The sequence below is a fragment of the Anopheles maculipalpis genome, chromosome 2RL (genome assembly GCF_943734695.1).
Source record: "Anopheles maculipalpis chromosome 2RL, idAnoMacuDA_375_x, whole genome shotgun sequence".
Classification (NCBI taxonomy): domain Eukaryota; kingdom Metazoa; phylum Arthropoda; class Insecta; order Diptera; family Culicidae; genus Anopheles; species Anopheles maculipalpis.
The window spans coordinates 21,167,169-21,193,337 of record NC_064871.1 but is presented as its reverse complement, the minus strand read 5'-3'; the positions used below and the strand labels follow the sequence as shown (position 1 = coordinate 21,193,337).

Sequence of the window (26,169 nt, the reverse complement as noted above, 5' to 3'; positions counted from 1 at the left end):
TTAATGGGAGCAAGTTTCTTAATTAAACATGAAACACCTTCTAGGTTGGTTGGTTTGCTGCTGTTTAAAATGGTTTCGTTGGTGAAATTTCAAATGATTTGCCTGTGTGTCCGTTATTTCACGGGATCTCACAAGGTAGGAACAATGGTAAATAATGTATCTCGAAATAAAACTGTATGTAATGGCACGCAAAGATACATAGTTTTAAGAACCCTCTTTGGTGGATAAAATAGATGATCATCGAGAAGCCGTGTAATTACACTTAAAGCTTGCCCTTTACAATTAGACGACGCCCTGTTAACGATCCACTTCGCGGAAGCCAAATTATAATCAACTATAACAATAAGCATACGTGTCAAGAACACAGTTTTTGGGCCATCAAATGGATCAATTGAAAGAAAATGTACATTAAAGAAATATATTGCGCTCATTAACACCGATTTCATAACTTTTCAACAATAACAAACGAAATTGTGATACGATCGTATCTGTTTTATTGTTTTCATCAACACAGAGTACAAGCATGTGGTCTGATTTTTACAATTGACCACTTTGGACTCAATTGTACTCCACGCAAATAACAAACTGATCACACCAACAATGGCCAACAAAAGCTGTTGCTTAAACAACTTACAGTGACGGACAATGTATTAAGATCATCTGCTATTCTACATGACATAAAAAATATATTGTGAAGCCATTGTTCAACGAATCAATGACCAATTTTTTATTTGTAAGATAAATTAAGCATTTTGGAGAAAACGTTCCTATAGTTTTGGATAAATCTTTAAAACAATTCTAAGCCTAATTTTGCCATTCTGTTGGAAATACAACTAAAGCAAATAAGACCATTCATCAATTTTAAAATTCTTACAAAAGATTCTTCGAACCTTTTTTCTTTTTTAAATGCTAGAGGTGGCTGACTCATATAATAAAATAGTTGTTTTTTTTTTTGGTCCAAAGCAGTTGTTTTAAAATCGAATACAAAAGTGATCCTAACCTATTGTCCTTCACTGTAAAATATTGATAGATAAAAAAACCCAAATATATTTTTAAAGAGCTCATGTTTATGTTTACTTACTCATACATGGATTTTTGAATGTCAACATGAAATGATGTTTTGTTTGGTGAGTTTATCCACACTCACACAATCGATTATCCGACACACGCATTTCGCGTTGTAGCTGGCCAATCAAAATTCCAATCGAATTGTCGATTACTGCGGTACATCAGCACAACAAGCATGTTGAATTTATTGCTGCATTCTTCTACCTTTTGGGCCTGGTCCGATGGCAGGCTCTAATGCTGTTTCCCTATTTCAATCGTGGGACTGTCAACGCAAAGCCCTATGGAAGCGCATGTGGTGGTTGTTCCGTTTGCCACGGTTTACCACACAATACAATGCACTTCATTATCGATTGATGACCATCGAAAAATTGAAGGTGTGTCACTCCCTATTTTCCCCGGTCTTACATTACATTCGCATCATTTACCTATGCAATACACCCTAACCAACCCTTTGGCTTGGGGTGGGTTGTTTGTTGTTTGAACGAAAAAAAACTCTCTCACAAGAATTATTCAAACCGATCCAAGCTAAGGTTCAAAACCTGACCCAGGTTTGGAGACAATTCTTCCCCGGGTGCACATGATGAAATGGTCTCGACGACTCATCCACACGCAGTGTCACGCTTGAACAGCGTTTGCCAATCGGCCGGGTAGAAGCCGTCTCACCGGAATCCGTTGTTTGCATACGCAATGAGGGTGGAGTCCGTCTAGAAAAATGCGCCGGGACGCAAACATAGACACACACAGAAACAACAACACACTTCAGTACTTTTTGGGGAGGAAAATATCGTGCCCGAGCTACGAACCAGAACAAATTGTTCGCAACGAGCTGGCCACACGTTTACGGTGACTTCGGGCACACTGTAGCGGTTACCGGATGACACCTTGCTTTCGCTTGTGCTGAGCCAATCGAAACACTAAACCGCGATATGGGTCGGACTGGGCAAAAACTGCGAGTGTCACGGCCGAGTGGAGCGATTTAATTGAGTTTTTTTTTAGAATAGTTGGAATAATTGATCTCTCTGCTATCGCGATCATTCCGGTTAGCTCTTCCAGCTCGTATGCATTCTACGTTTCTAGTCTTCCAATTTCAACGCTTATGACTCCGATTCCGGTCAAGCTGTGGCTTCCATCGCACTAATCACCGTAGGATCGGGAAGCATTATTGTAACACTAAAGTATCGTGTTGACGAACGCAGTCTCCGGAAGGCTTACGCTGCTTGTGGTTTTGTGGTACCGTTGTTAATGTATTTGTTGCATCATTTTCTTGTTTGACTGTGCATTCGAATCCGGGGTCTTCTCCTGCTGGAAAATTACCTTCGAGATGTAGTGTGAAAGTTGAAAAGATCTCTTCCTCCACTCCGGCACGATCTTCTCCCCGAAGCTTTATTTCCTGTTCTGCCGATCCGATCTTCGATGATCATTAAGATCGTCAACACTGTAACGCTTTTTTTCCTTTTCCTTCCCGTCGCCATTGTTGATTGTTACTTGATAGTTTTCCATTCGAGATGGACTTTCAGGTCCAGTTTTTTTTCTTGCTTCTTTTCTGCCGCTTCCACCAACAGAACCGAGATCGTATTATATCTTCAATTTTCTCAGGCTGTAAGAACGGGTCCCCTTCTTCTGCTGCCGGCTTTTTTGCTTCTTGCTTTGCCTCAATGGTCCTACACGTGTCGGCTGAAGGCTCTTGGACCGATCATTGGATTCTTTGCGGCGTTTCAACGCATACAACAAGTGGACTAATTAGTCACCTGCGCGAGACCATCGCTGCCGGTTCCCCGGGTTGGCGTTTCCGGCTGGATGTCGCTGATGATGGTCTGAACCGAGCACAACGATATCAACAGGAAGACGAACCTGAATGTCCGGGTGACAGCAAGATTCCGGCTTTCCGGTGTAATGAGTGTGTATGAACACCCGTAGCCATTGTAAGAGACTAATGTTTAAGGAATTCGAGGATTTGTTGACTAAAAATGGGTTGTTGAAAATAACTCTCGTTAGTTTCTCTTCTAGCCTGCGCAGTGTTATCAGCAGGGACCTATCGATCAAACAGTTTCGATCTATTGACAGGATGATAAGCATATTCCTTCACACAACTGGTTTTCGAAATCGCATTTCTAAGCGAATGTTCGGGGCTTCGGGGACTGGGGCATGAGAATCTATTCCCGATGGTTGCTTATGCTCTCACCGCGTACACCACCCATCGAGTCGAGTGTGTTCTTGACCATGTTGCTCCTTCCAAATTGCCTTCCCATCATCGTCGTTCGCTGTACCGGTGCTGTGGGAATAATTTCAAATCGAAGCAATCCACTTGCTGCTGCTGGTTGTTGATTGTTTTCAATCGCAATATTGGAACCCCAGCACCACCGGCATCACGCTGGACCGCTGATGCGAGAGCCCGCTTATATTATTACACTCCAATCCAAGTAGCTTCTCGCTGGAGTGCAAGTTGTTTATTTTTATTCACCGTTCGGGCGTAAACTCTTCCAATCCAAGAAGGCTAAATACTGCCATGGGTGCTGCTGCTGCCGCTGCTGGGCTAGGAACGTTGTAAGGGAATGGATCGGCATCTCACGCAATAGATTCCGAGGCTCGTTACAACAACCACATGTACGTACCATTTGGCTGTACATGTGTCTGTGTGGGCAAGCACAAAAGCATAAAAACCAACAACACACCCCTGGGACGGAAAGACGAAATGGTGCTTGGCGGTGCGGCCGTGGACTACGAAGCGACATAAGACAGATGCCGACAGGCAGACCTTTTTCCAGGCCCGCGTCAATACCACCCAACCTATGCCGTGTTGGAAAGGGAAACGGGACTGTCCCGGGACGGTTTAGACAAATTGAAAGGAAAAATTAACCGCGTGGAATAAAGAAAAAAAAATTGTTCGTCCGTCGGAAATGAATTACATACTGCGTTGTGGGATCATTTCAATTCATCCGAGTTTCCTGTCGACTCCACACCACCACTTTGCCATGGTAACGAGAAAGATCTCAATTCACAGTGGTGTCTTGGATGCAAAAAAACGAACGAGTTGGTTGCATTTAATCGCTTTTTTGATGCCACCACCACCACCGGAAAACCATTTGAACTCGTGTTGTACTCATTTCCATCTTTTGTTTCTTTTGCATGCAGTAAATTTCACTAATGATACTGTTTGATACCGTGTTTACTACACGCTGAAAAATTGGCACACTTTCGGCATCGGATGAAACGAAACATAGAAACCGAAGTTCCCCATCAAAGCAGCACACTTTCTTCTCACTTTCACGCAACATTACAAAAAAAAAATTACCTTCCGTTGTGGCAAATGGGATGCCGTCTGCTGGAGGCTGTACGACAGGATTCGGTGCGGACGGAACGGTGCCAACATTGGTCACACCATGACCATCATCATCATCGCCGTCCACCTGGGACAGTTTATCGTTGATCAGGTCCGAAATCAGCTGGCTACACTCGGACTCGATGGCGTAGCAAAACTGTTTGAACTTTTCGAACCCGTCGCGAGCCACCAGCTCAATAAGCTGATCGCACCGCGCATCCAGACTCGGCTCGCCGGTCAGCTGTTCCTCCTGGGTGGCCGTAAGGACGCCGGCCTTTAGCAACACCTGCAGCAAACTCGTACCGATCAAATCACGCACAATCGACAACCGATGACGCATCAACAGCGACCGCACTTCACCCGTTTCGTCGGCCATTTTTATTTGTAAAACCCGACGGATGCTTTTATTTACTATCTACCGACCGGCATTCGATTTGCCACCTACATTTTTCACTTTGCTATAATGCACTTTGGTAACTTTTTTTTGCCTTCTCTCCTTATTTTGCAATCTAAACAGATTTATTCACACACACACCCACCACGGAGACCCATTCACGATACTGCGAAACACTGCGAACAACAAACGCGGAACGCACCCTCAAAACACTACCGCCAGCGTGCACGCGAAGAATTACTCTGAGAGCGAACGCCAATCGACACTGGAGAGGATGCACATCTCGCGTGCTGGTTCAGCGGAGCGTACGTTTGTGCGACACTTGTGTAGAAATGTATTGGAATAGTGTGTATAATAAAATTGAAAGAAAACAACAGAAAAATGTATTAATCGTTGTTTGAAAATAGCAAAGCAATTTAGTTTTATTTATTTATAGTTAATTACGACGGTGCAATGTCGTATTGTCAACGATAAGGTATTTCCTCCTTATTCTTTAGCTTTTGGTAGGCGTACTCGGCTACCAGCAGTTTATTTTTATTGTTGAAAAAAATATTTATATAAGTATCTGATAAGGGAAAGCCACCTCAATAAAATTTAAAAGAAAATACAATTTCTATTGTTTCCTCTAGGGAGGTATATCTACGCCGGGCATAGGTGTGCGTAGAGTGTAAAACCCGAACCGTAGGCTACGCACACTACGATTTGGTTTCCTATTTGTTGTTCGCCCTTTCCTGCAGAGATTAGAAAGAGATGGAAGACCGGTTTCCATGGTAGAATTGTTTATGAATAATTAATCAGTTTAAATAAATAAATAATCTACAACAACAATTCAACTAAACTGCAAATGTAAGCTAAATGTGTGCTTTGGGAATGTTAGCTAGCCAGCTAAAACGAAGTTGAAATATTAAATTTAAAGTCATTTTCTTAATTAACTCACGCACTGCTATTTTATTGTAAGAAAATCATTTTAGAGTAATATAAAATTATATTCTCTTCTTCTATGGCATTCCTGTCTGGTATTCCTAACTTTTATTTTTGAATAATTTGTTCAGCAATTACGGCACCTGGGGCGTGCGGATCGAATGAGATTTGATGCACGGTTCTGCTGTGTTTAATATATTTTGATGTGCAACATATTTTTTAAATAAAATTTTACATTACATTAGAAAACTTAAATATGAACATGTTGCACGTTCATTTAATAAGGTGTTGAAATAAAATTTGAAAATACACTAACCTACCTTACGAAACAGTATAAAGCCTTTTAGAACTCGCCATGTTTGAATTACTAGCGCACTACAGATCGACAGAATGGGTATCACTTCCGGTTCGATTTCGACCTTTTAAAACCCATACGGAAAAAAGTCTATAAATTGACCTCTCCACACCGGCTGGCGCTCCATTTTCCCATACTTGTTGTACGGGCAAACACGGGTAAACGGTGCGAGAAGTGTCCGTTCGATACGGGTGTCTGTAGAGTACCACGTGCCAAATATACACGGTGTGATAATACTGCCTGGTGTGGTGTGTAGTGCGAGTGTGCTGTGTTTTTTTAACAGACAAAATAATTATCTTAAACTGATTTGCAAAATGGTTTTACTCGCACCATCAATATCGAACTATGACCGAGAGGAAGAGCTGAAAATTCAGCTGCGCAGCGTCATCATCACCCGCTCGAAGGAGGGTGCAACGATCGACGAAATAATAGGTACCGGCATTGGCGGCGATCGCCACCTCACCATGGCGGCCATCGATATGCTGATGCTAATGTGTGTCTGGATTGTCTTGTATTTCACTACCCTCCAAGTAGACGATTATCGGGAGCTGACGGGGACAGACTTGTTGTCATTTTTCTACAACCGCATCGTACTGGCCCGCTATCTGTCCATGCTTGACAACGTTTGGTGCTCGACGGACGGTTCCGGTGGGTTCCTGTTGTGGTTCTGCAGCACACCCAGGACAAAGCACATGGTCCACATGATACAGCAGCAACGATCACCACGTGCTGGCCGTAGCAGTTACAAGCGTTACATGCCACGTGTATCGGTTGCCGCGTCGGATCATCAGAGTAGCAGATTGACGGGTGGCGTGGAAACGGGTTCCAAAATGGCCACACAGACAGCGTATAATGAGACGGCACAGATGCAGGAACCGGCAAGATCCGGTCAATCCAGCCGTTTCCAAAGGCGCACATCACGCGTGGAACGGTACGTTCCGTACTCGCGCAGGACCGCTGGTCGTACGGGCGGTACAGGCTGGAGGCAATCCCGTTCGGATGAGCTTGATTATGTAAGTATACGTGCTAAAGGGACAAAACAAATTCTGGCCTGGATGTACTATGGATTGATTGCTCTCCTTTGCAGTCGATGTACGGACCATCGTACCATCGTCATCAGCTAGTGGGAGACGACTTTTTCCTAGCCATAGCTAAATGGGAACTTGGATTTGCATTTGACCAAGGTAGGCAAATTTGGTGGTCCATCCGGCGCGAAAAGAAGCACCCTTACCAATTCCATTCATTCATTCGCACAGGCCATTCGATCGATATGAGCGGACTATGCATCTCAGGACTAACGCTCTCGGAGGCGGCCAAACGTGTCGAGATAGCACCGTACATCGCCGACCACGTGATTGTGAACGTTGGTACGGTCGACTTGCTGCACGGACGCGAAATGATTGATCTGATACACGATTTCGACCAGCTAGTGGCCCGGTTCCGGGAGCGTAGCGTCGAACCAATCATGACGACGTTGGCACCAATCGCAAACAGTGGCGGCCGGACACCGATGGCGGACCGATTGCTCAAGATGAACGAGTACATCTGTCGCAACTGTCCGCGCACGATCGATCTGTGGAAGCACTTTGTGCACGCGAACGGTACGACACGGTTCGAGTGTTATCAGCCCGGACCACGGAAGGTATCGGGCAGCATAATGCCACACGTACTATGGAACAAGCTCGGCCGGCAGATGATGTTGGGCGTGCTCGGCAATGAAATAGCCGCACAGCTTACGACCGACGAACATTGGAGATACTACTAGGTACAGGTACTATCGAGCTGTAGTGAACGAGCGGCGCAGTAGAGTTTAGGCATTCCTCTTAAGCATTTGTCACCGGCACCTCACATCCGGGCAGCTATTTATTGTATTTTTTTAATTTGTTATCTTATTGTGTTATGGATGTGTGTCGCGTTGGTGACCATTGTCTTATCCTTGTTAATTGTTGCAACGCACACACACACATGCTAGTGTTCTTATTGTTTGCTTAGCTTAAACTCTTTTAATGTTAAACAACCAAAAAAAGGGTGTTAATCGCCACTGTTCCCTTCGACGATGGTAACGGTAAGGCAGCTTTCGGGCAGGAAGGGCACACTGACAACCTTGGCAAACCCCGGGTACAAGCGTATCGGACAGTGTGGCTTTCTTTGCTTTGCTGCCAAAAACCCCAGTGCGGAACAACGTTTCGTGTGAAGCGGCAAGAGTTTGTCCTTCCGGAAGACGAATTGATGCTTGCTGGTTCACACCTTAGCCTGGGCCCAGGGCGTGTTCCGTACACAGCTGCAACAGCAACGAACGAGTTCCAGCATTCAGCTCTCCGAGTCGGCCGGTCCAAAAAAAGGTTTACCGGGAGAGTGTCTATTTGAACTCCCAATGCTAGGAGGCGAGAAGCTTGTGTATCTATCAGTGGACCGGTCATGCAAGCTTCCCGTCCGTCCCGTTACCATGAGAACGGAACATTTGAAATAAGCTTTACGGAGCTTTGCGGAAAGCACATAATTGAGCTTTCTCTAGCAGAAAACATGATCCATTTTCTAGGCAACCGTTGCGACAACCTGTCTGTCTGTTTGAATATGTGTTTTTTATGGTGTCCTTTCGTGTTTGTGCACTTTTTGTGTCAATAAAAATTGTACTACCCAGTGCAAGTGAATCGAACGTCTTTTTTTCAATTGTACTTTTATTTAACACTCACCAAAGCGAAACAGGAAAATGCATTGTCCCGGAACACGACATTCAAAATTACGTTATATCCTGGATACTGTTAATTTGTGCGTGTGAACAAAAATAGTCATTTACGTAGTTCCGGATGAATTTTTTGTCTGCAAAGCGAGAAAAAAAAAACGGGGTAATGTATAGAAATCACATTTTCATCTAAAAGGGACCAGCTTACTTACCGGGGTACTGATTCGCGTAGATTATACCGTCCGCTAGCCGTTTGGCAAGCTTTTTGAACAGAAACCTATTCGCTATCAGTCCATCGTTTAGCGGACGCATCAGTGCTTGCACGACCCATTTCGCTATACGCTGCCGGCAGCTCGATACTAGCACCTCGTTCAGCTCGATCGTTGGACTGTACGGGCCGAGATCCTGCTCTTCTCCATCGTCCTCCCCGAACAGTGTTACGAACTGGGATTGTACGAGCCGCTCGTACCGTCGGTAATTATCTTCCGCTATTTTTACCAACAAGTTGCGTAGCTTCATGCGCTGCATGTGCAACTCGCACGGCCACATACTGCAGCGCAAATCTTGCTCCACTACCGGTTGCTGAACCGGGAGCAGAATTTTGCTATCAATTTGCGGGCTGGAAGTGGATGGTGGATCGGAAAACTGTTGCCCAGCGTGAAGCGGTTCGGGGTATGGTGCTTCCTGTGTTCCGAATATGTTGGTTTCTTCATCCGATGGTTCAAACATTGCTTGTAATTCTCGCATAATTTCATCATCCATTGCTTCGTTTCGGGGCCGTTTACTTTCCATTATGGGATTTTCGAATAGGTCAACCGTTTTTGACGCTTGTTTTGATTTTTGTACTGGAAAGATGCATTCAGATGGGTCGACGTTCTCACTACCAGCATCTTGCGCAGGGTGTATGAATACTTCCGGCATATTATTTTGTTGAAATCGTTGCATTTTTTCTACCAAACTTATCTCCGGTACGGATGCTAGTGATTTGTACTTGATGGGGACGCTGCAATGGGCTTGCACCGTATGGTTTGTATCGGTCTGCACACCGACATGACACTGTTCCCTTTTTATTAATGCGGGTTTAAACTTCACATCAGTAATATTAGGATGTATAAGCCCAAGAGTCGTTTGCTTCCGGATTTCTCCAATCTGAAGTTAAGAAAACAAGTGAGAAACTTAAACAAATACAAGACTACAAATAACGCAATTGCTCTTCATACCTTTTGGAGGATAAAGTTACGATACAGAGATGTTATCATGCATGCTTGGACCTGCATGGGAAACAAAATGCTATTATTATTGCACTGAGAGTGGATCTAAGGTTTGCAGACTGTCGCCCTCTTACCGCTCGCATCTCGATAGTTTCAGCACACTGTCTCAGCTCATCATCGGTGAACGGATTATCGTTGTGATTGTTGCTGTACGACGCTAACCAGGTGTGATAATTCTTACGCAGTACCCGGTCCAGATAGTATAGATACTGTTGCCGGACTTTAGCCGAAAGCCGATGGGCAGGCAGTTGTATATCCTCGATTAGATCCTCCGTATCAATGACGGTGCTGGTGCTGCTACAGTACAGGTGTTCCTGTATCGTCGGTACTTTGTTGGATTCCTCGAACGGATCAAAAACACTGCCCCGATAGACAAAGTCGAATGGATCCGATTCGACATCGCCACAGTATTGCTTGTTGCTCCTGAAAATATCACAACACACATAATAGCGGCTATCACTGAATACTTGATTTTCCGAAACGGATCTTACCATTTCCGCTTCAGCATCTCCAAAAGAAAGGGTTCTGTAAATTATCGATCGGTTCTGGTGTGGCGAAGCATGCACTCAGGAAAAGAAGATCTAGAAGCGCGCGCGTTGCTATGGAAGAAGAAGTTGTTTGTAAACAAACTAGCTGCCAGTGTGTGTTTGGTGGGGACATTTGACGTTTGTCAGTGTGTTTTGCGAACGGCGCAATTGAATGTGCGTACCGACAGGACCGGCAGGTTCACACATCACACCTAATTTTTGGAAATTTGTGGGAGCCCTATTCAAGAAACGGCACTTCATCATGTGTGGCCGCACGTGTTTGTAAGCATCTTTGCACGTTCCATGAGAATAACACCACTGAAATGAGTAATTGAGTCTTGTTCCATTTCAATTCTTCAAGGACGCTGGAACCAAAAGATCTAGAGAGCTGCTGCAAGTACAGCAAAGCGGGTCATAGTAAACCAAAACAACCACGCTACCGGAATGAGTTTAATTGTGGCAAAAAGTACGTACCTTCGTTCAATGTGGCACCGACCGATGTAACGCCCGTGCTAGTGTCTGCAGCTCACTTCGATGATTCGGCGGACCCGGCCGATCGGCTGCTTGTACCGATGATGTGGGGGATGGTACCACGTTGGCACAAGGGTGATTTTCGCAAGCACGGTCTAACCACCAACAACTGCCGACTGGAAGGGTTGGCATTTTCCAAACTGTATGGGCCACCGCTTGCTGCTGGCCAGCGTTGTGTCATCCTTTGCGAGGGGTTTTACGAGTGGCAAACGGTAAAACCGTTAAAACCATCCGATCGACCTGCATTCTTCGTACACATGCCACAGGGTGAGAAGATTAAGATGGAAGACAAATCTACCTGACCGTCGAATGATGATGGACAACTTCAACTACTCCGCATTGCTGGACTGTTCGATGTGTGGAACGATGATAATGGCGATAAGCTGTACAGCTACACGGTAATAACGTTTGAAACGGAGGGTCTATTTTCCAGCATACATCACCGATCGCCAGCCATTCTTGAGACGGATGAGCAAGTAGCGAACTGGTTAGATTTTAAGCGTGTTCCAGCCAACAGAGCACTGAATCTGCTACAACCCTGCCAATCGATCAAGTGGTACCGGGTGTCGAACATTGTGAATAACTCGCGCAACAAATCCGACCAATGCAACAAACCGTTGGTGGAGGGCAAATCTTCGGACGGGAATAGTTCCAAGACTCCCGTAGTACCGAAAAGCAAGCTGATGCAATCATGGCTAATTGTGAAAAAGAGAAAGCTTGATGAGGATGAACAAAAATCATCCTTGGAGGAGAAGGTGAAGAAAGATCAGAAAACGGAACCGATGGACAAAAAGTTCAAACAGGATACGCAACAAAAGCCAACCCCAGACGAGAAGGTGAAAATAGAACAGGAAACGGAACCGATGGATAGAAAGCCTAAACCAGATCCGGATGTACCGTAAGCTTTTATGTATTAAGAAGTGTGTCATAATTTTTGTATTAAACAACAGGAATGCTCTACATTGGGAATCCAGTTTTTCGTGTTATTCATCCATCCTGTCCACATTATCTTTACTGATCGAAGGCTGTAGCGATTTTCGTGAAACAAATTTCAACTTCAAATGCTGTATGCTTGCCGCACTGCCGTCCCACTCTTGAAATAGTTTAAAGTTCGTCGCATCGCACAAATCGGGAAGCTCAATACCGCCACCACTGTTGAAATTGAGCTTTTCCGTTTCGACGGTCGTTTTGATTACCGCCTCCCGTGCTGCGTGCTGCGTTGCACGATGCTTGCCAATCGACTGGACAATTTTGATCTGTTCCAGCTCTTTATCGAATCGCTGTAGGTAGCCATCAATCAGTGTTTCGTATTCTGCCTGGGTCAGAGGCGTCTGCCGCCCTTCCAATTGCTCCGCAAACCAAGCAAGCTTCTTACCCACCAAATTGGCTTTGGCCGCATGTCCGAGCTTTATTTTTTCTCGATTATTTATTCTGCAAAGAGGGTAGAACTTTATCCGTAAAGGAGGTACAACAGATGACTTGGTTTGGTGCTTACTTTATAACCTTGCGAGTCAGAGCTAGCGTTTTTCTACTTTTGGGATGTTTGCACTTCGCTAGCTCCTTTAGAATGGTTTGTTTAGGCTGGAAATCGAAAGAATTATTTACACAATGTTTTCAAGGCAAAATTTCGACGCATTCTTACCATTTTTAACAAAGAGCCGGCGCCACAGATCGCAAGGCAAGAGGTGCGCACGTTGTTTTGATCGTTTTGTTGTATTTTGACAGATGTGCTATTGTACCGAACTGTCAAACAGTGTCGGTGATATCCTTTCAGTACTTCGCATTTAGAAGCGTGGATGACAAATTGGAACATGTTTGAATCTGCGCTTTACGTGCTTACCTTTATTTCAACCATTTCGTGTCATCTCATGGTTAATTTTACTACTTTTTCAAACGCAATTTATCAATTTATTACATAAGTAGAATCTATCGATAAGACTTAAAACAACATTTAATTGAAGACGCTAAATTACGTTCTCCAGGATGGAAAAGGAAATTTGTATGATACCTAAAATATATACACACTTTGAAACACGAACGGCACTCTAGCATACCTTATTCGAAAAGTAAAATATGATACACAAACACACGGTTAAGTTAATAAGGTTTGAGAGCAGCAGCAGCAGCACATCGTTACAGAGACCGCATCACGCCAATCTCTTGAGCAAATTTGGGAGCGCTTTACTCACAAGGACTGCAAGATTCTGGTTATCCTTTGATCATAAAGTTTGGCACACTGTTGAGTGGATTTGCAAACGCGTACGTTTCACGCAGATTATTGCCAAGCTTTACCGTGTTGTTCGCAACGGTTCCAATGCCACCAAACATGCGACCTACAAGCCCTCGCGCCTGTGCAGGCTGTACGTCCGTTGGTTTCTGAGAGTATTTTTTACCTATTAAAAAAGGAAATTCAAATTATTGTACTTCAAATTAGCTGCTGTCTGATAGGCTTACCGATTAGAAACTTTAGCACGGTACTGTTAAACTCTGTCGCCATCTCTTGGTGCGGTGCACGGCCACACTGTTCGATAATTTTGATGATAAAATTTTCGCAAAACTCAGAACTCTTCACGACCGTTTCTAGCTTGTAAAATCGATCATCGTTCCCGGTAATGATCAGACAGGGACACTGAATGATTTCACCGTCACGCACACGATAGAACAGAAAGTTGCGATAGTAATTCAAGGGTCCTCGCCAGTCATCCGTTTGGCAGAAGCTGTACAGGTACGCCTCCATTAGGTTGTTCGTCAAGGTGCCATTAGTGCCGGATAGGTAGAGTTTCTCCTTAGTAACGTGGGAATGACAGCGACGCAAAACTTTATCGGCGGTATGTTTCAGTTCCATCTCTGGCAGCATCGGTAACTGGAGGGAGACACAAAAAATGTAATGTTAGATTTATATTTAATTCCATGCCTGTTTACAGAGTTGTACCTGTACAAATTCTAGCCAGTTCCGATTGAACGGGGAACCTTTGGGAAGATTATCCCATAGTAAATTCGGATGCGGAGTCGAAACGCTAACAAACTTGTCAACCATTTCTGGATTTGTATGGGCAAACAGCCAACTGCCAACGTAAGGAAGGATAGATAAAACAAACGTTAAAAAAAATGAATATTGTTATTATAGAAAGGATTAAGGTACGGTTACCCAATGGTTGCTCCCAAATCGTGGCCTATGATGGATACACTTTTAGCACTGATGGCTATCAGAAACTTGCGCAAATCTTCACACACTTTTTTCGGCGTGTACTCGAAGCGCCAGTGCGGTTTGTCGGAGTCATTGAATCCTTTTAAATCCAGTGCGATAACGTGAAAATAATGTGTCAGCTCTGGTATCTGGAATGTGAGGGGGCGCGCGATTAGCAAAAAAGGTCAATTTGGAGCTGCGCACCATCCGAGTTCAGAGAATCATGCCACACACACCTGATAGCGCCAACCAAACCAACAGTCCGGAAAACCATGTAAGAGCAACACGATGGGATTACTTCGACTGCCGGCCTCTACGAAATGTAGCTTTGTGTTCTGAAAGTATTGGAAACGAGTTTGAAAAGAAGCTTCTCCCGAACCAGGGGTGGTCTCGCTAAATGGTTCACCATTACCTCAAGCTTCACGTACGAATGCCTGCCCAAATTGGTGTCCGTCATGAAGAACGGTGGTTTGTTGGGAAAGTCCGTCCGTTCGACCGTGCGCCGCATGATCGCGGTCGGATTCACCTTGCACTTAACACTCTCGTACAGCCACTTGAGAAGTATTGCAAAGTTGGCCAGCAAACACCGGAGATAGATCTTGGTAATTTCCCACTTTGGCACCACTTCCAGCACGTCGTAGTCATGCTTCTGATTTGCCATTATGCACGCCGTTGGGTGTACGCTTATGTTGGACACACTTTGGGATATGTTCCCGAACTAGGCTACAACAACTTTGATGTATGGAACTGTCGTCGTACTTAAGCTAATCGTTTCAACTTGTCCGGCTACCACAGCAACCAGGTTGACTAGGGGAGCGGTTATTAAAAGCAATTACAGTTTACACTTCCCTACTACGCTCGCGGGACAAGATCGCTCGCACGATGTAATTCAAGTGAGCGATGACTTTAGCACGTGTTGCTCTTGCAACCACCACACACGGTCATTGAGTATCATCGGGTGAATAGATGATGGCCGGCAGATGATAGTTGTCCGTCGATTATACACTCGTTGTGTCACGCGTCGGAGAACTTCTAGCGGATAGAACTTTTCCTATTCACTTGCACTTGAACCCGAAGGGTGATTGATAAGCGCCACCCTTAGAATTATATTGTTCACTGTTGCGTGTGCTACACGGGCGAGAATTGTCGACTGAGTGTGGTTTGCCCACCTTAGAGTGTGCATCTCCAGACACACTTGGAACTTGCTAGGTCACAGGCGAACGGCAGGTCGTTGCTTCGGACCATCATCGCACCTCACTATCTCTCCACTGCCAACGGACACACGTACGGTGATGACGTTGGTTGTTGTGTAGTTACTTCGCACTGTGCCTACCAGATCTGGATGCATTTTTGAACCACAACGAAAATCCGAGCGAAACATCCGATGCTCTGGTTCGGCGGATTCTACCCTAGAGACGCGCTGCGCGTAAAGGGCAGCACTCGACCGCAGCAACACCGTACTTCGATTCTCGTGCCTGTACGTCCGACGACTTCCAGCCGATTAACCTCTAGCCATTTCAGCAAGCGATTGCGATAACGGCCCAACAAACACAACATCCATGCACACCGCTCGAAGGAAGCTCAAATGCTGCTCATCACCACTAGACAGAGACGTACACTTCATATTTTAATAGAACATAAGTCGTGTTTTTTTTACACTGTGGTGTTCTTATCACGTATTAATTTTCCCGTTCACTGCACGATGCGCGCACTTCTTGAGGCCTTCTCTGCTTTTCTTTTTTGTTGCTCTTGGCTTCACAGTTCTGCACAGATCAGAGTAGCTGGTTGAATGTGAAGTTCACCTTACACATTAAAACATAAACCAACGCTTGCTATGTTTCCCACTCGCTCGGGATCATGAACGCACACTGCGAAAGAGGAGATATAAGTTTTAAACGCAAAAAAAGGAAAAACAACCACCTTTCGCTATCGTTTCGAGAGAAACAAAACTCTCCTCACACACACACACACTCGCACATGCTGTTATTCCCTTTCGGCCCTTTTATTCGTTTTACACACTCTCGTACGCGCCAAAGATTTCGAAGGAACTCTATGCACGCTAAACTGTACAATTTCCCATCGTGCCTGTGTATTGGTGAGCGCAAACACACACGGTCACAACAAATTATGTCATGCGGATCAGCACCGCATAAAAACCATCTGATCTCTCGGGGTGGTGTTCACGAAGAGGGTCGAAAGTCCAGTGCTGCGTCATAGGGTGCTGTGTGTGACGTAGGGTGGTTGCCCTTCGCAACCTGAGGTTTGGTGTTTTTTTTTTTGGGGAGGGGAAGGGAATAAATGTAGGTCACGCGCAGGTTTAAATATTCGTCACACACAACGATGTAACACTTTACATTACGATTGCGTATTGTGCAAGAAGTGTTCTGGCCTGTATTTGCTAATTAAATTTGAGGCTTGCAGTAGTACAATTGGATTCCTTTTATGCACACGACGAACGTAGTAACGTAATGACAGCAAAAACACGACTGACACAACGTATGCTTCCTGTTACAGGGGTGCCCCGAGATTCTATCAGGTTGTCTGGTTCACGCTCGTAATCAGTGATTACAGTGCCCACTGTTACCATCGGTTTTACCGTATAAATTCCGTATTTCCACTTAGAACAACCTGGCGGAAATCTTTATGTGAGGTGCTTTTCTTGTCGTCTCTCTACTATGTACAAATTTAATAGCCACCACCACGCGGCATAGGACCCGTTGGTGGTGGCTGGATTCGTTATCTTCCGAATGAAGCGGAGTTTTTTGCTGAGGTCTAGGTTGTGCCATGTGGTATTGCAGTGTTTGGAGATTATTCTCGCATTTCGGTAGGAAAGTTGGTCAGATGGCCAGCTTTCTCGTTTTCATTGATGCTGGAATGACCCTATGGTCTATGGTGGAGTGCATCTCACAGCCGCCTGAGTCCTGGTCAACGCAAATGCCTGTATAGCTGTGAACGAAATTATTATATCAAATCTATCTTAGTATTAAGTGTTTAATTTCCCAGCCTAGTGCCTCATGTCCGAGAATAAGTGAAAATGTAACACGTGCTTCGTTTCGGCTAGGGTTAAGTGTAAAAAAAGTAACGCAGCGCTTTTTTCTTTCTTGTAAGCCTTTCATGAATTTTATTGATAGCTTCTTAGGGTTCTGGCTTTCATCCTATGTGTGCTGTCAGTTAGTATCCTGGCTTTGCAAGTGAGTTACACATTTAAGTTTCACATATACGTTATTTCCTTCTTTTTGTTTTTGAATTGGTTTCTCTATCCAATATCTCTCGCAATTCAACACGTAGAAGAGTGTGCCTGTGTGCGTATGTCCGCACGGTTGAGAGTGGCTCCAGGATATCCGGTGCAGAATCCGAGCGTGTTGTACGTCAAACTGATCACCCCACACACCCAATGTACCGTGGTCAGAGCTGTGTGGGGTTGTGAAACAACGTCTTCGCTAGAGTATAGCAGCAGCAGGCGCAGAATGTAGCGATACTGGTCTAGGGTGTTCTGCACGAAGAGGACATCTAACACATTACTACATATACGATCCAGCTTCTACCATCGTTTCTGCAACATATGTGCATTTTGGAGTGTGAGCAATAAGAAAAAAAAAACGAGAAATCAGGAAGAAAACTCAAAGTAAAACGAACCCCAAGAGAGTACAACAGAATGACCGAATGTATAAAAAAATAGGAAAAATAACAAAACAAAAGAACACAGGTTTTAGGATCGTAAATGGTCTTTTCTTGTTCATATTCGCTCATATTTTTGTTGTTTGTGATGAATCTTGCACAATTCCTCCATTTGCTGGTGAGTCTTTTTTGGCTTTTCTCTTTTCTTTTTCGCTCTGTTGATGTTATCACGACCAACTAATGCGGGGAAGTCTTTTTTGTTTTACTAATAAAGTCTCAATTTGCACAAATTAAAAAAGGGTGTCCAGTGTTGTTGCAGCCTTGCGCGACGTTGAGCGCGTCCATTTTTTCTTTTCTTGTGGTAAAATGTTTGTCTTTTTCTCAGGTATCGAGATTCATCGTTCTATCCTGGTGTGATGGAATCTAACACGGCTCTAGTGGCCATTCATTGGGTGAGAGATGGTAGTTGTATCGCCGCTATTTCTTGCCCATTTCAAAATATCATCATGATCGTAACGAAGCCATTGGATTGGTTCGAAACTGTACTAACACTACGGTAGCGGTGGCGATCATGCTGCTAATTGCAAGCGCAACGACAACGAAGATGATGCTGTCCATAACGATGCAGACGGTGGCGATGGTGGGACACAGCTGAAGAAGAAGCGTGGCGGCGTCTTCCCCGATGGTGGTGCCGGTTGTTGATGTTGTTGGTCCACCATGCCAGCCACGGACGGTGCCGGGCTCGTCGACAGCTGCTGCTGCAGTGACCGTATTCCGGCCGTCGCCATTTTTCCTTCGAAATGCTTTACGATGGTGGTAAAATAAATTAGTTACCGATGAAAACAGTGACAGAGAGGGCGAGGGTTTGAGGGACGCGTAGATGTAAGCGGAGCTTTTCACAATTTCCGCTCTGCCGTCGCCGATGCCGTTCGGTGAGCACGTGGCTACAATCTGACAATCGACCAGATTGGCACATTCGCGCCCGGCGCTACCGCCGCGTGTGTTGTTGTTGGACTCGCGTTGGCTGACCACACTGCTTCCAACGGGTGACGAAGATGAGTGTTGACGTTTTAAATTATTACAATTATAAGTGTTATCAGTATAAGCATGGTTAAGTGGTAGTTTATCGTTAATATTAATTCTTAGATTATTATTTAATAATAATAATAATGAATGATTTCTCTTCAGCCACGCCGTTACCACCACTGTCGCCTCATCGTCAGCATCATCTTCATAATCATCATAATTATTATCTTGTAATAATAACGTAGAGAATTGGATATCCTTTCTTATCGCTGCTACTGCTGCTGCTGCTGCTGCTGCTGCTGCTGTTGTTAGCACTGCTAGCTCATACACATATTCCTCTGCTTCTACGACTAGTGACGGATGTTGCTGTGTCTCTAGTTATTTCTTCTTCTGGGCCTTTTCGGCGGCCTTCGTTACTTTACCACCGGACGCCTCCTTAAAGTTGACCGACTTGATGACGCCGACCGCCACCGTCTGACGCATGTCACGCACGGCGAAACGACCGAGCGGCGGGAACTCCTGGAAGCTTTCGACGCACAGCGGCTTGCTTGGCACCAGGTTGACGATGGCCGCATCGCCGGACTTGATCGACTTCGGATTTTCCTCCGTCACCTTGCCGGAACGGCGATCGCACTTCTCCTTAATTTCCGCAAACTTGCACGCAATGTGAGCGGTGTGGCAATCGAGCACCGGCGTGTAGCCGTTGCAAATCTGGCCCGGATGATTCAGCACGATGACCTGCAGAGGAGGTGAAGATAAAGAGAGTTGAGATTAGTTTAAACTCCTCTCGGACAACCGTATCGCGTGGAGCTGTAGACTACATTTTTTCATGAAGGACGTCCACACAAATGGTGGCAAAGTACCAGTAGCGATAGTCGTAGAATAAAACGATCCGATGGACAAACATATCAAGGTTTCTTCTGTAGTAAAAAAACAACATATTAGCAATGTCTCAAAACGCCACCCAAGTTCAGGACTCTGGATGGCAAGTCACGTTGTTTCTAAGATTAGTTCTTCACGCCTCTTTTTTAAAGACTATTCTCACTCACAATCATAACGACTCTTTGAGTTGTGCCAAAAGTATCAGCCTATCAGCTGCATGCGTTTCGTCTGCCCAACAAAAGCATAACAGGCGGCCATTATCAATACATTAATATGCGGATGCCATTGACTGATAAAGAAGTTATGAAACAATTCGTTCTATCTACGAGCAGTTTAACCCCGAAGCCGGAAGAAAGCGTTGTTGGACAAGAGAATTTTTTGGGGCGTTTTTGCATAATGCTCATTAGCATCGATCATTGACAACCGATTAGTTTTTTTTTCTAGCAAGCTTAAAGACGATATTTTTATCCACAATGTGTGCGCCATATGCGTCAAAGGACGTTGATGTTGACTTTCCCCCTTTTTTGCAAAAAAAAAAAAAAAAACATGTGTAACAAAGAAAAATTGCGTCTTACAAGGCAGAGAAAAATTGCATCCAAAATTAGACCTCTCTCTTCGCCATTTTGGACTGATGTTTGCGCTGTGTTTTTTTTTTTTTGCAAATGTATACAATGTCCACGTTGAAGCAGCGAAAAGTGTGTTCTTCTTACCTGAGCAGTGAAGTCAGCGGCACCCTTCGGCGGGCTGGCCTTGGAGTCACCGGCAACGTAACCACGGCGCAACTCCTTCACCGACACGTTCTTCACGTTGAAGCCAACGTTATCACCGGGCAGAGCCTCGGACAGAGCTTCGTGGTGCATTTCGACCGACTTCACCTCAGTGGTGATGTTGACCGGAGCAAATACAACCACCATACCTTTAAGAGCAACGAGCGAAAACATAGAGTTAAAGAGTTAACATCAGACAGCAGGGAAATGGAAGACAGTAGGCCACTTACCTGGCTTCAGGACGCCGGTTTCAACACGACCGACCGGTACCGTACCGATACCGCCGATTTTGTACACGTCCTGCAGTGGCAGACGCAGCGGCTTGTCGGTTGGGCGCGACGGCGGCAGAATGTTGTCCAGGGCTTCGATCAGCGTCTTACCCTCAGCCTTGCCTTCCTTGCGCTCGACGGCCCATCCCTTGAACCACGGCATCTTGTCCGACGGTTCGAGCATGTTGTCCCCATGCCAGCCCGAAATCGGGACGAACGCAACCGAAGCCGGATTATAACCGATCTTCTTGATGTACGAAGACACCTCCTTCTTGATTTCCTCGTAACGCGCCTCATGGTAGGGCGGGTCGGTCGAGTCCATCTTGTTGACGCCGACGATCAGCTGCTTGACACCGAGGGTGAACGCCAGCAGGGCGTGCTCGCGGGTCTGGCCGTTCTTCGAGATACCGGCCTCGAACTCGCCGGTACCGGCGGCAACAATCAGCACAGCGCAGTCAGCCTGCGACGTACCGGTGATCATGTTCTTGATGAAATCGCGATGGCCAGGGGCGTCGATGATCGTCACGTAGTACTTGGCCGTTTCGAACTTCCACAGCGCGATATCGATCGTGATACCACGCTCACGCTCCGCCTTCAGCTTGTCCAGCACCCAGGCGTACTTGAACGAACCCTTGCCCATCTCCTGCGCTTCCTTCTCGAACTTCTCGATCGTACGCTTGTCGATACCACCGCACTTGTAGATCAGATGGCCGGTGGTGGTCGACTTGCCGGAGTCGACGTGACCGATGACGACGATGTTAATATGAGTCTTCTCCTTACCCATCTTGTTGCTTTCTTCCTTTCTCGCTGGCTCAAAACAAAACTATAGAATCCAACCAAAAACCCCGATCTCTCTCACGCTCTATTACGCTTCCGCTTTTCCTTTAGCAATATCCGTGTTCTTTTGCTTTGTCTTGATGATGCCGAGGGACACACACTTCTCAAACGCTCGCTCACTCGTACGATTTGCCGAAAATCTGCAAGGTAAAGGGAGATGAAATCACACAAAAGCACAGGGAATTATTTTATGAACATTCTTGAGCAGGATAATTATTATCGACGGTCAATCAAAGCGTTCCTCTGGGGCACATCCTGCTTCAACCTTTTGCTAACGAACCTTTTCTTCCCGTTCACATTTGATGTGCTTAAAACGTGCAGTTATCTGCTTGGACTGGACCATCAAAATCCAGCAGATGTAAGACATCAGGATTACGTGAAAAATCCTCATCTTTGACTAGAAACGAATGGACACTCTCACACAATCTCAACCACCGACACCTTTTTGTCTCTTCCTGTAGTCACTGGAATAGGACTCCAGGATGTCGCTAGCCGTAAGGACTCCAGCTGTTCGTCTGGAACAGAAACGTCTCTGTGCCAAACGTTGCTTTGTAGCCGCGATACGTCGTTCCTTCGCTTTGACTGACCAATTCTAGACTGATCGCGATCATCGCAGACTGTCTCTTGATATGGGTCCGGTCCGAAAAACGCATTCACGATGCTACGCTGTTCCCTATCTCTCGCTACATAGACAAGAAGATGCGTAAAGACCGGACAGAGTGAGAGTTTAAAAAAAGATGCCTTTGAAAATACCGAATGATAGTCACGATGTTGCGTTACTGGCTTATACAGTGTGGGAGCACGAGCAGGGACAACACGTGTAAGAATATTTTTCAATATTTTACCGTCTTCCGTGAGTGAAGTCGTGTTGTTGAATTATGTTTGCAGTTATTCATTTAAATATTGATTTTCGAATAATGCCATAATGTCCAGTCCTTAGATTAAAAGAAGTGAATTGCTATTGAAAATGACTTAAAGTTTAAATTACATTTTATTTCTATACTATTATTTAATTTAATTTTATTTTGGCAAAGACGAATCTTCACATAACGTTATTTGAACAAAACAAAATCTTCTTCGGGGTTCGAGTTGGTAACAAACCAAACAAGATGGCATATTAGCGTAACACAAAAAAAAAACATCTCGCTAATCAATCGAATGATTAAGTGCGATGCAAATAGAAAAAAAGAATCAAATTCGCACTTTACTTCCACAACTGGCGAGCCACACAGCAGCATTCATCACATGAATGGGCATGCTTTTGGCAATGCTTCTTAGCACACGCCACACATTAAGCTGTTCGCTTATCACATGGAGAAGGCCCATTCGTTTTTTTTTACAAACGTTTGCCAATGAAATCATGGCAAGAATTTGTTTACTACCGCGTGCAATACTTTTGCTAACCAAATTCAAGAATAATAACCCCACACTTCAATGATACTTAGACTGGTAACCAGTTGTGGCCGGTTCTGTGCACACGAGTAAAGTTATAGTTTCCCAGAAACAGTCTAACAGCTATGCCAAACAAACAAAACAACACCATGTTTTGATGAACACCCCATTTTTTGCTGTATATTATCAGTATTGTTTCTGTTTTGGGCTATTAAAGAGTATTATGACACATTAAAGTGAAAACTGACTCATTGCATGCATTCAAAGCAGTCGTGCGTATAGTAATTGATGACCGATCAAAGCGTAATTATTGATGTAAATCATTTTAAAATAGGTTTTACTGTCGGGAACATAATCGGTTGTAAGCATCCGCAGTCGATAGACCGATCACGCGAAAGAATGACCGATCCTGAACTCGCGGGCTATGCCTTGCTACGTGACATCTATTCGGATCAGACGAATAGGCTTAAGGGGTATATATTAGACGACACTATATTCATACAAAAAGAATGAACTATGGAGGATATAGAGCAACGTGATGTAAAATAATACGTATAGCGTGCTTTCTTGTGTGTCGAAGCTATACATAATCTACCCTTATGTAGAAAAAAAAACTTTCTTTCTCTCTCTCCCTCTCGTTCTCTCCGTTTCTCTCTTTTATCCCAGTAAAGTGATAAAATCGATACTCAACATGACGTGAGCATTGGCCCAACGGAGGTCGTCCTGGGTAGATTCGTTTTCCACACTGGAACCGATGGAGACGCCCTGTGGTGGACAATTGGACGAGTATTTTTCAATTTCATATGGCACCGGGTTGCCTTTTGATAAGAAAATGTTTACAAAAATCAAGCATTGAAATAGGAAAAGAAATTTATAGTTTTTATTGAATTACCAACGTTCTCCACTGACCCGGCCCGGAAGAAACGCGTTGGTGGAGGTCGTGGAACAAATGGAAACCAATACTGGACAACGCTCATGCGCACACGAGCATATAATGTGTGGGAGAACGAACTTATTAAGGTTGCCGGAACTAACTGTTCGTATGATAAAAACCTCTCAAGGTAGTAACACAATTTTATACCTTTTTTGCAAGCAATAGAGACATAAATCTGGTTGCTATCGCAAGGCACTGGACTCCACAAAAGATAGGCAATTAAATCTGTACAATCTCATCGGGAGCGCTTCCCAAGAAAACAACTCTCAAGTAGACGTAGCAGACACCGCCATCTATTGTTGAGCACCGAACATAGGAAGGAGAATCCGGAGGAATTTTCCCGTGAAACATTTTAAGACATAAATGGTTGGCAGACATCGATCAGCGGAGTGGTTTTAATTAAGGATTTCAATCGCAAAAGAACTAAGCAAATCACTATTAAGGGAATGAGCAGACCGGCATTTTACGATCTCGGAGGAGTCAAATTGCAAGAGAGACAGCGCGAGAGAGTGATGTGATTTTACCTCCCGGTCCCCCCGGTGGCAGGTTATTGATTTTTGCCCTCCTACACACATTTATCTTCAAGTACTGCGAATGTTATAAATTGAGCGGTTGTCAGCCTGTCTCGTATCGGTATCCAAGTCAGCCATGTTTTATACATCGGGGTTCTACGATTGAAAATTTCTTTTTGGTAAATCGCTTAAAAAATATCCAAATTCTACACAGTTATAATTAAAAATGCACAAATAATGGGGATATAAATGTGGATGACAAATTCTCAACCTATACAGTCAACCGACCCTAACTTCATTTCGTGAGCTATCATCTCATCATTCCCCTGGGGCTGACACAGTGACGATGGTGATACTCTGCACAATCTCCACACGGGTAGACATCTTGCTTTTCACTGCCTGCCTGTTCGTACGGTTTGACGAAAGACGGCTGCGAAATCGTCATCCGTATGTCGTGTTCCCGTATGTGCCCTCCCGTTCGCCCCGGCCACTCTGGCTTTGCCTCCATTTCGCACACTACTGCGACTGCAGAATTCGCGTACCGAGAGACATTGTCTCCCGCTGGCGTGTGACATGTCGGTATAAATATAGAAAAGCACATTTTCTGCTCATCAGTCTGCCACGAGGTGGATCGCGTTTCGCTAAAAAACCCTAACCTAAGATTTAGCCTCCCGACAGAGTGTGATGAGCGGTACACACCGGTCGAGCGTATGTTTGACCGGAAAAAACACGCTCCAAAGAACTCGGCAACATAATTTTGCAATAATTAGTTGGCCATAAACAGGAAAAGCGAAGAATCGATGATTACTTACAGAAGATTGCAGTCTTCTCAGGGCACACAATCGTGTAAGGTCAAATGCACACCGACACAAACACACACACAGAGACACTTGGAGAAGGACGAAACTGCACCAGCGCACGTTCGCTTTCGATACTAGCGGCGAAATGAGCTGCTGGGCTCCAGCCGAGGTTTTCACAAGTTTTCCTCTTCGCTGTACCAATTTGCAAGGTTAGCTAATGCTATCCTGCTCGCACGCACAGTGTGCGGTGGTTCGTTTCTACCCTTTTCCCGAAACGCCTAGCTATCCTTTTCTACCATTTCACCGTTGCCGGGCACACCGAAGAAGTCAGAAGTTTGAAATGGAACTTCCTGCTGTCTGGGATGTGTTTCCTCACATCGTGTCAAGATGTCGAAATGCGACGATTGAATTAGTTTTCACTGCAGTATGCCATGAATTCTTTTCCCAACTACAATCAGCAGTACATTCCACCTTGCTCTCTCGGGAAATAAAAAAAGAAGAAGAAGAAGGTATTATAATGGCCGGGACGAAGAACGCAATCTACACGTCACTAAATTTACTATTCAAAAATGGTGTGAAAACTTTTGGAAAATCCAGCGACACTTCCCGACACAGGAGTCACAGTACCATCGAGACATCGCCACCACCATTACCAGCCAGGCACGGGGGGGACCGGTATTGCAACATGTCCCGCAACGACACGTTTTCACGATAGTTTAGCAATTGTTTTGGACGGGCGAAAAAACTCCGATTAGCACCACTATTTTCACACATCTCCAGCTCACACGCTCCAACTGCCAATGTCCATTGGTACGGGGTGGATGCCTCTGTTCGGTCGATGATTTTCCAGAAATTTTCACACAATTTTGCAAGAGC

The 26,169-nt window shown here is 44.8% G+C and overlaps 7 protein-coding genes across 8 annotated transcripts in view; 2 read left to right on the top strand and 5 right to left on the bottom strand.

Moving 5' to 3' along the window:
* LOC126559623 (uncharacterized) overlaps window positions 1-4,763 on the bottom strand; it is a 43,695-nt gene extending 38,932 nt beyond the window's left edge. The window contains exon 1 of the mRNA XM_050215793.1: window positions 4,361-4,763. Within this exon, the coding sequence (XP_050071750.1) occupies window positions 4,361-4,763 (403 nt within the window). The remainder of the gene's footprint in view (window positions 1-4,360) is intronic.
* The window catches only part of LOC126558210 (maternal effect protein oskar), a 91,162-nt gene extending 83,337 nt beyond the window's left edge, over window positions 1-7,825 (top strand). For both annotated transcript variants that reach the window (XM_050214178.1, XM_050214179.1), the window contains exons 2-5: window positions 6,365-6,489; window positions 6,592-7,070; window positions 7,145-7,241; window positions 7,314-7,825. In XM_050214178.1, the coding sequence (XP_050070135.1) occupies window positions 6,372-6,489; window positions 6,592-7,070; window positions 7,145-7,241; window positions 7,314-7,822 (1,203 nt within the window). In that variant the 5' untranslated portion in view covers window positions 6,365-6,371 and the 3' untranslated portion in view covers window positions 7,823-7,825. The remainder of the gene's footprint in view (window positions 1-6,364; window positions 6,490-6,591; window positions 7,071-7,144; window positions 7,242-7,313) is intronic.
* Window positions 7,826-8,789: 964 nt separating this feature from the next.
* LOC126557942 (uncharacterized) overlaps window positions 8,790-26,169 on the bottom strand; it is a 72,348-nt gene continuing 54,968 nt past the window's right edge. Inside the window, exons 2-6 of the mRNA XM_050213872.1 lie at window positions 10,503-10,527; window positions 10,086-10,434; window positions 9,961-10,011; window positions 8,953-9,889; window positions 8,790-8,877 (exon numbers count right to left, since the gene is read on the bottom strand). Of these exons, the coding sequence (XP_050069829.1) occupies window positions 8,798-8,877; window positions 8,953-9,889; window positions 9,961-10,011; window positions 10,086-10,434; window positions 10,503-10,519 (1,434 nt within the window). The 5' untranslated portion in view covers window positions 10,520-10,527 and the 3' untranslated portion in view covers window positions 8,790-8,797. The remainder of the gene's footprint in view (window positions 8,878-8,952; window positions 9,890-9,960; window positions 10,012-10,085; window positions 10,435-10,502; window positions 10,528-26,169) is intronic.
* Window positions 10,801-11,971, top strand: LOC126558386 (abasic site processing protein HMCES). Its single transcript, XM_050214395.1, is given in 2 exon segments — window positions 10,801-10,820; window positions 10,900-11,971. Coding segments are annotated over 2 exon segments (1,092 nt in total).
* Window positions 12,053-12,662, bottom strand: LOC126565391 (translation machinery-associated protein 16 homolog; the record flags this gene model as incomplete). Its single annotated transcript, XM_050222567.1, has 2 exons — window positions 12,053-12,500; window positions 12,565-12,662. Coding segments are annotated over 2 exons (546 nt in total), but the record flags the coding sequence as incomplete, so codon positions are not given.
* LOC126558127 (epoxide hydrolase 4-like) lies at window positions 13,270-14,917 on the bottom strand. The gene is made up of 6 exons (XM_050214082.1): window positions 14,669-14,917; window positions 14,493-14,591; window positions 14,218-14,405; window positions 14,002-14,134; window positions 13,524-13,932; window positions 13,270-13,462 (listed from the first exon to the last, which is right to left on the bottom strand). Exons 1-6 carry the CDS (start codon window positions 14,915-14,917, stop codon window positions 13,278-13,280), a joined length of 1,263 nt encoding a protein of 420 aa, XP_050070039.1. The 3' UTR covers window positions 13,270-13,277.
* On the bottom strand, window positions 19,278-21,680 carry LOC126557943 (elongation factor 1-alpha-like). The gene is made up of 3 exons (XM_050213873.1): window positions 20,780-21,680; window positions 20,493-20,698; window positions 19,278-19,638 (listed from the first exon to the last, which is right to left on the bottom strand). The coding sequence occupies exons 1-3, from the start codon at window positions 21,600-21,602 to the stop codon at window positions 19,279-19,281; spliced, it is 1,389 nt and encodes a 462-aa protein (XP_050069830.1). The 5' UTR covers window positions 21,603-21,680; the 3' UTR covers window position 19,278.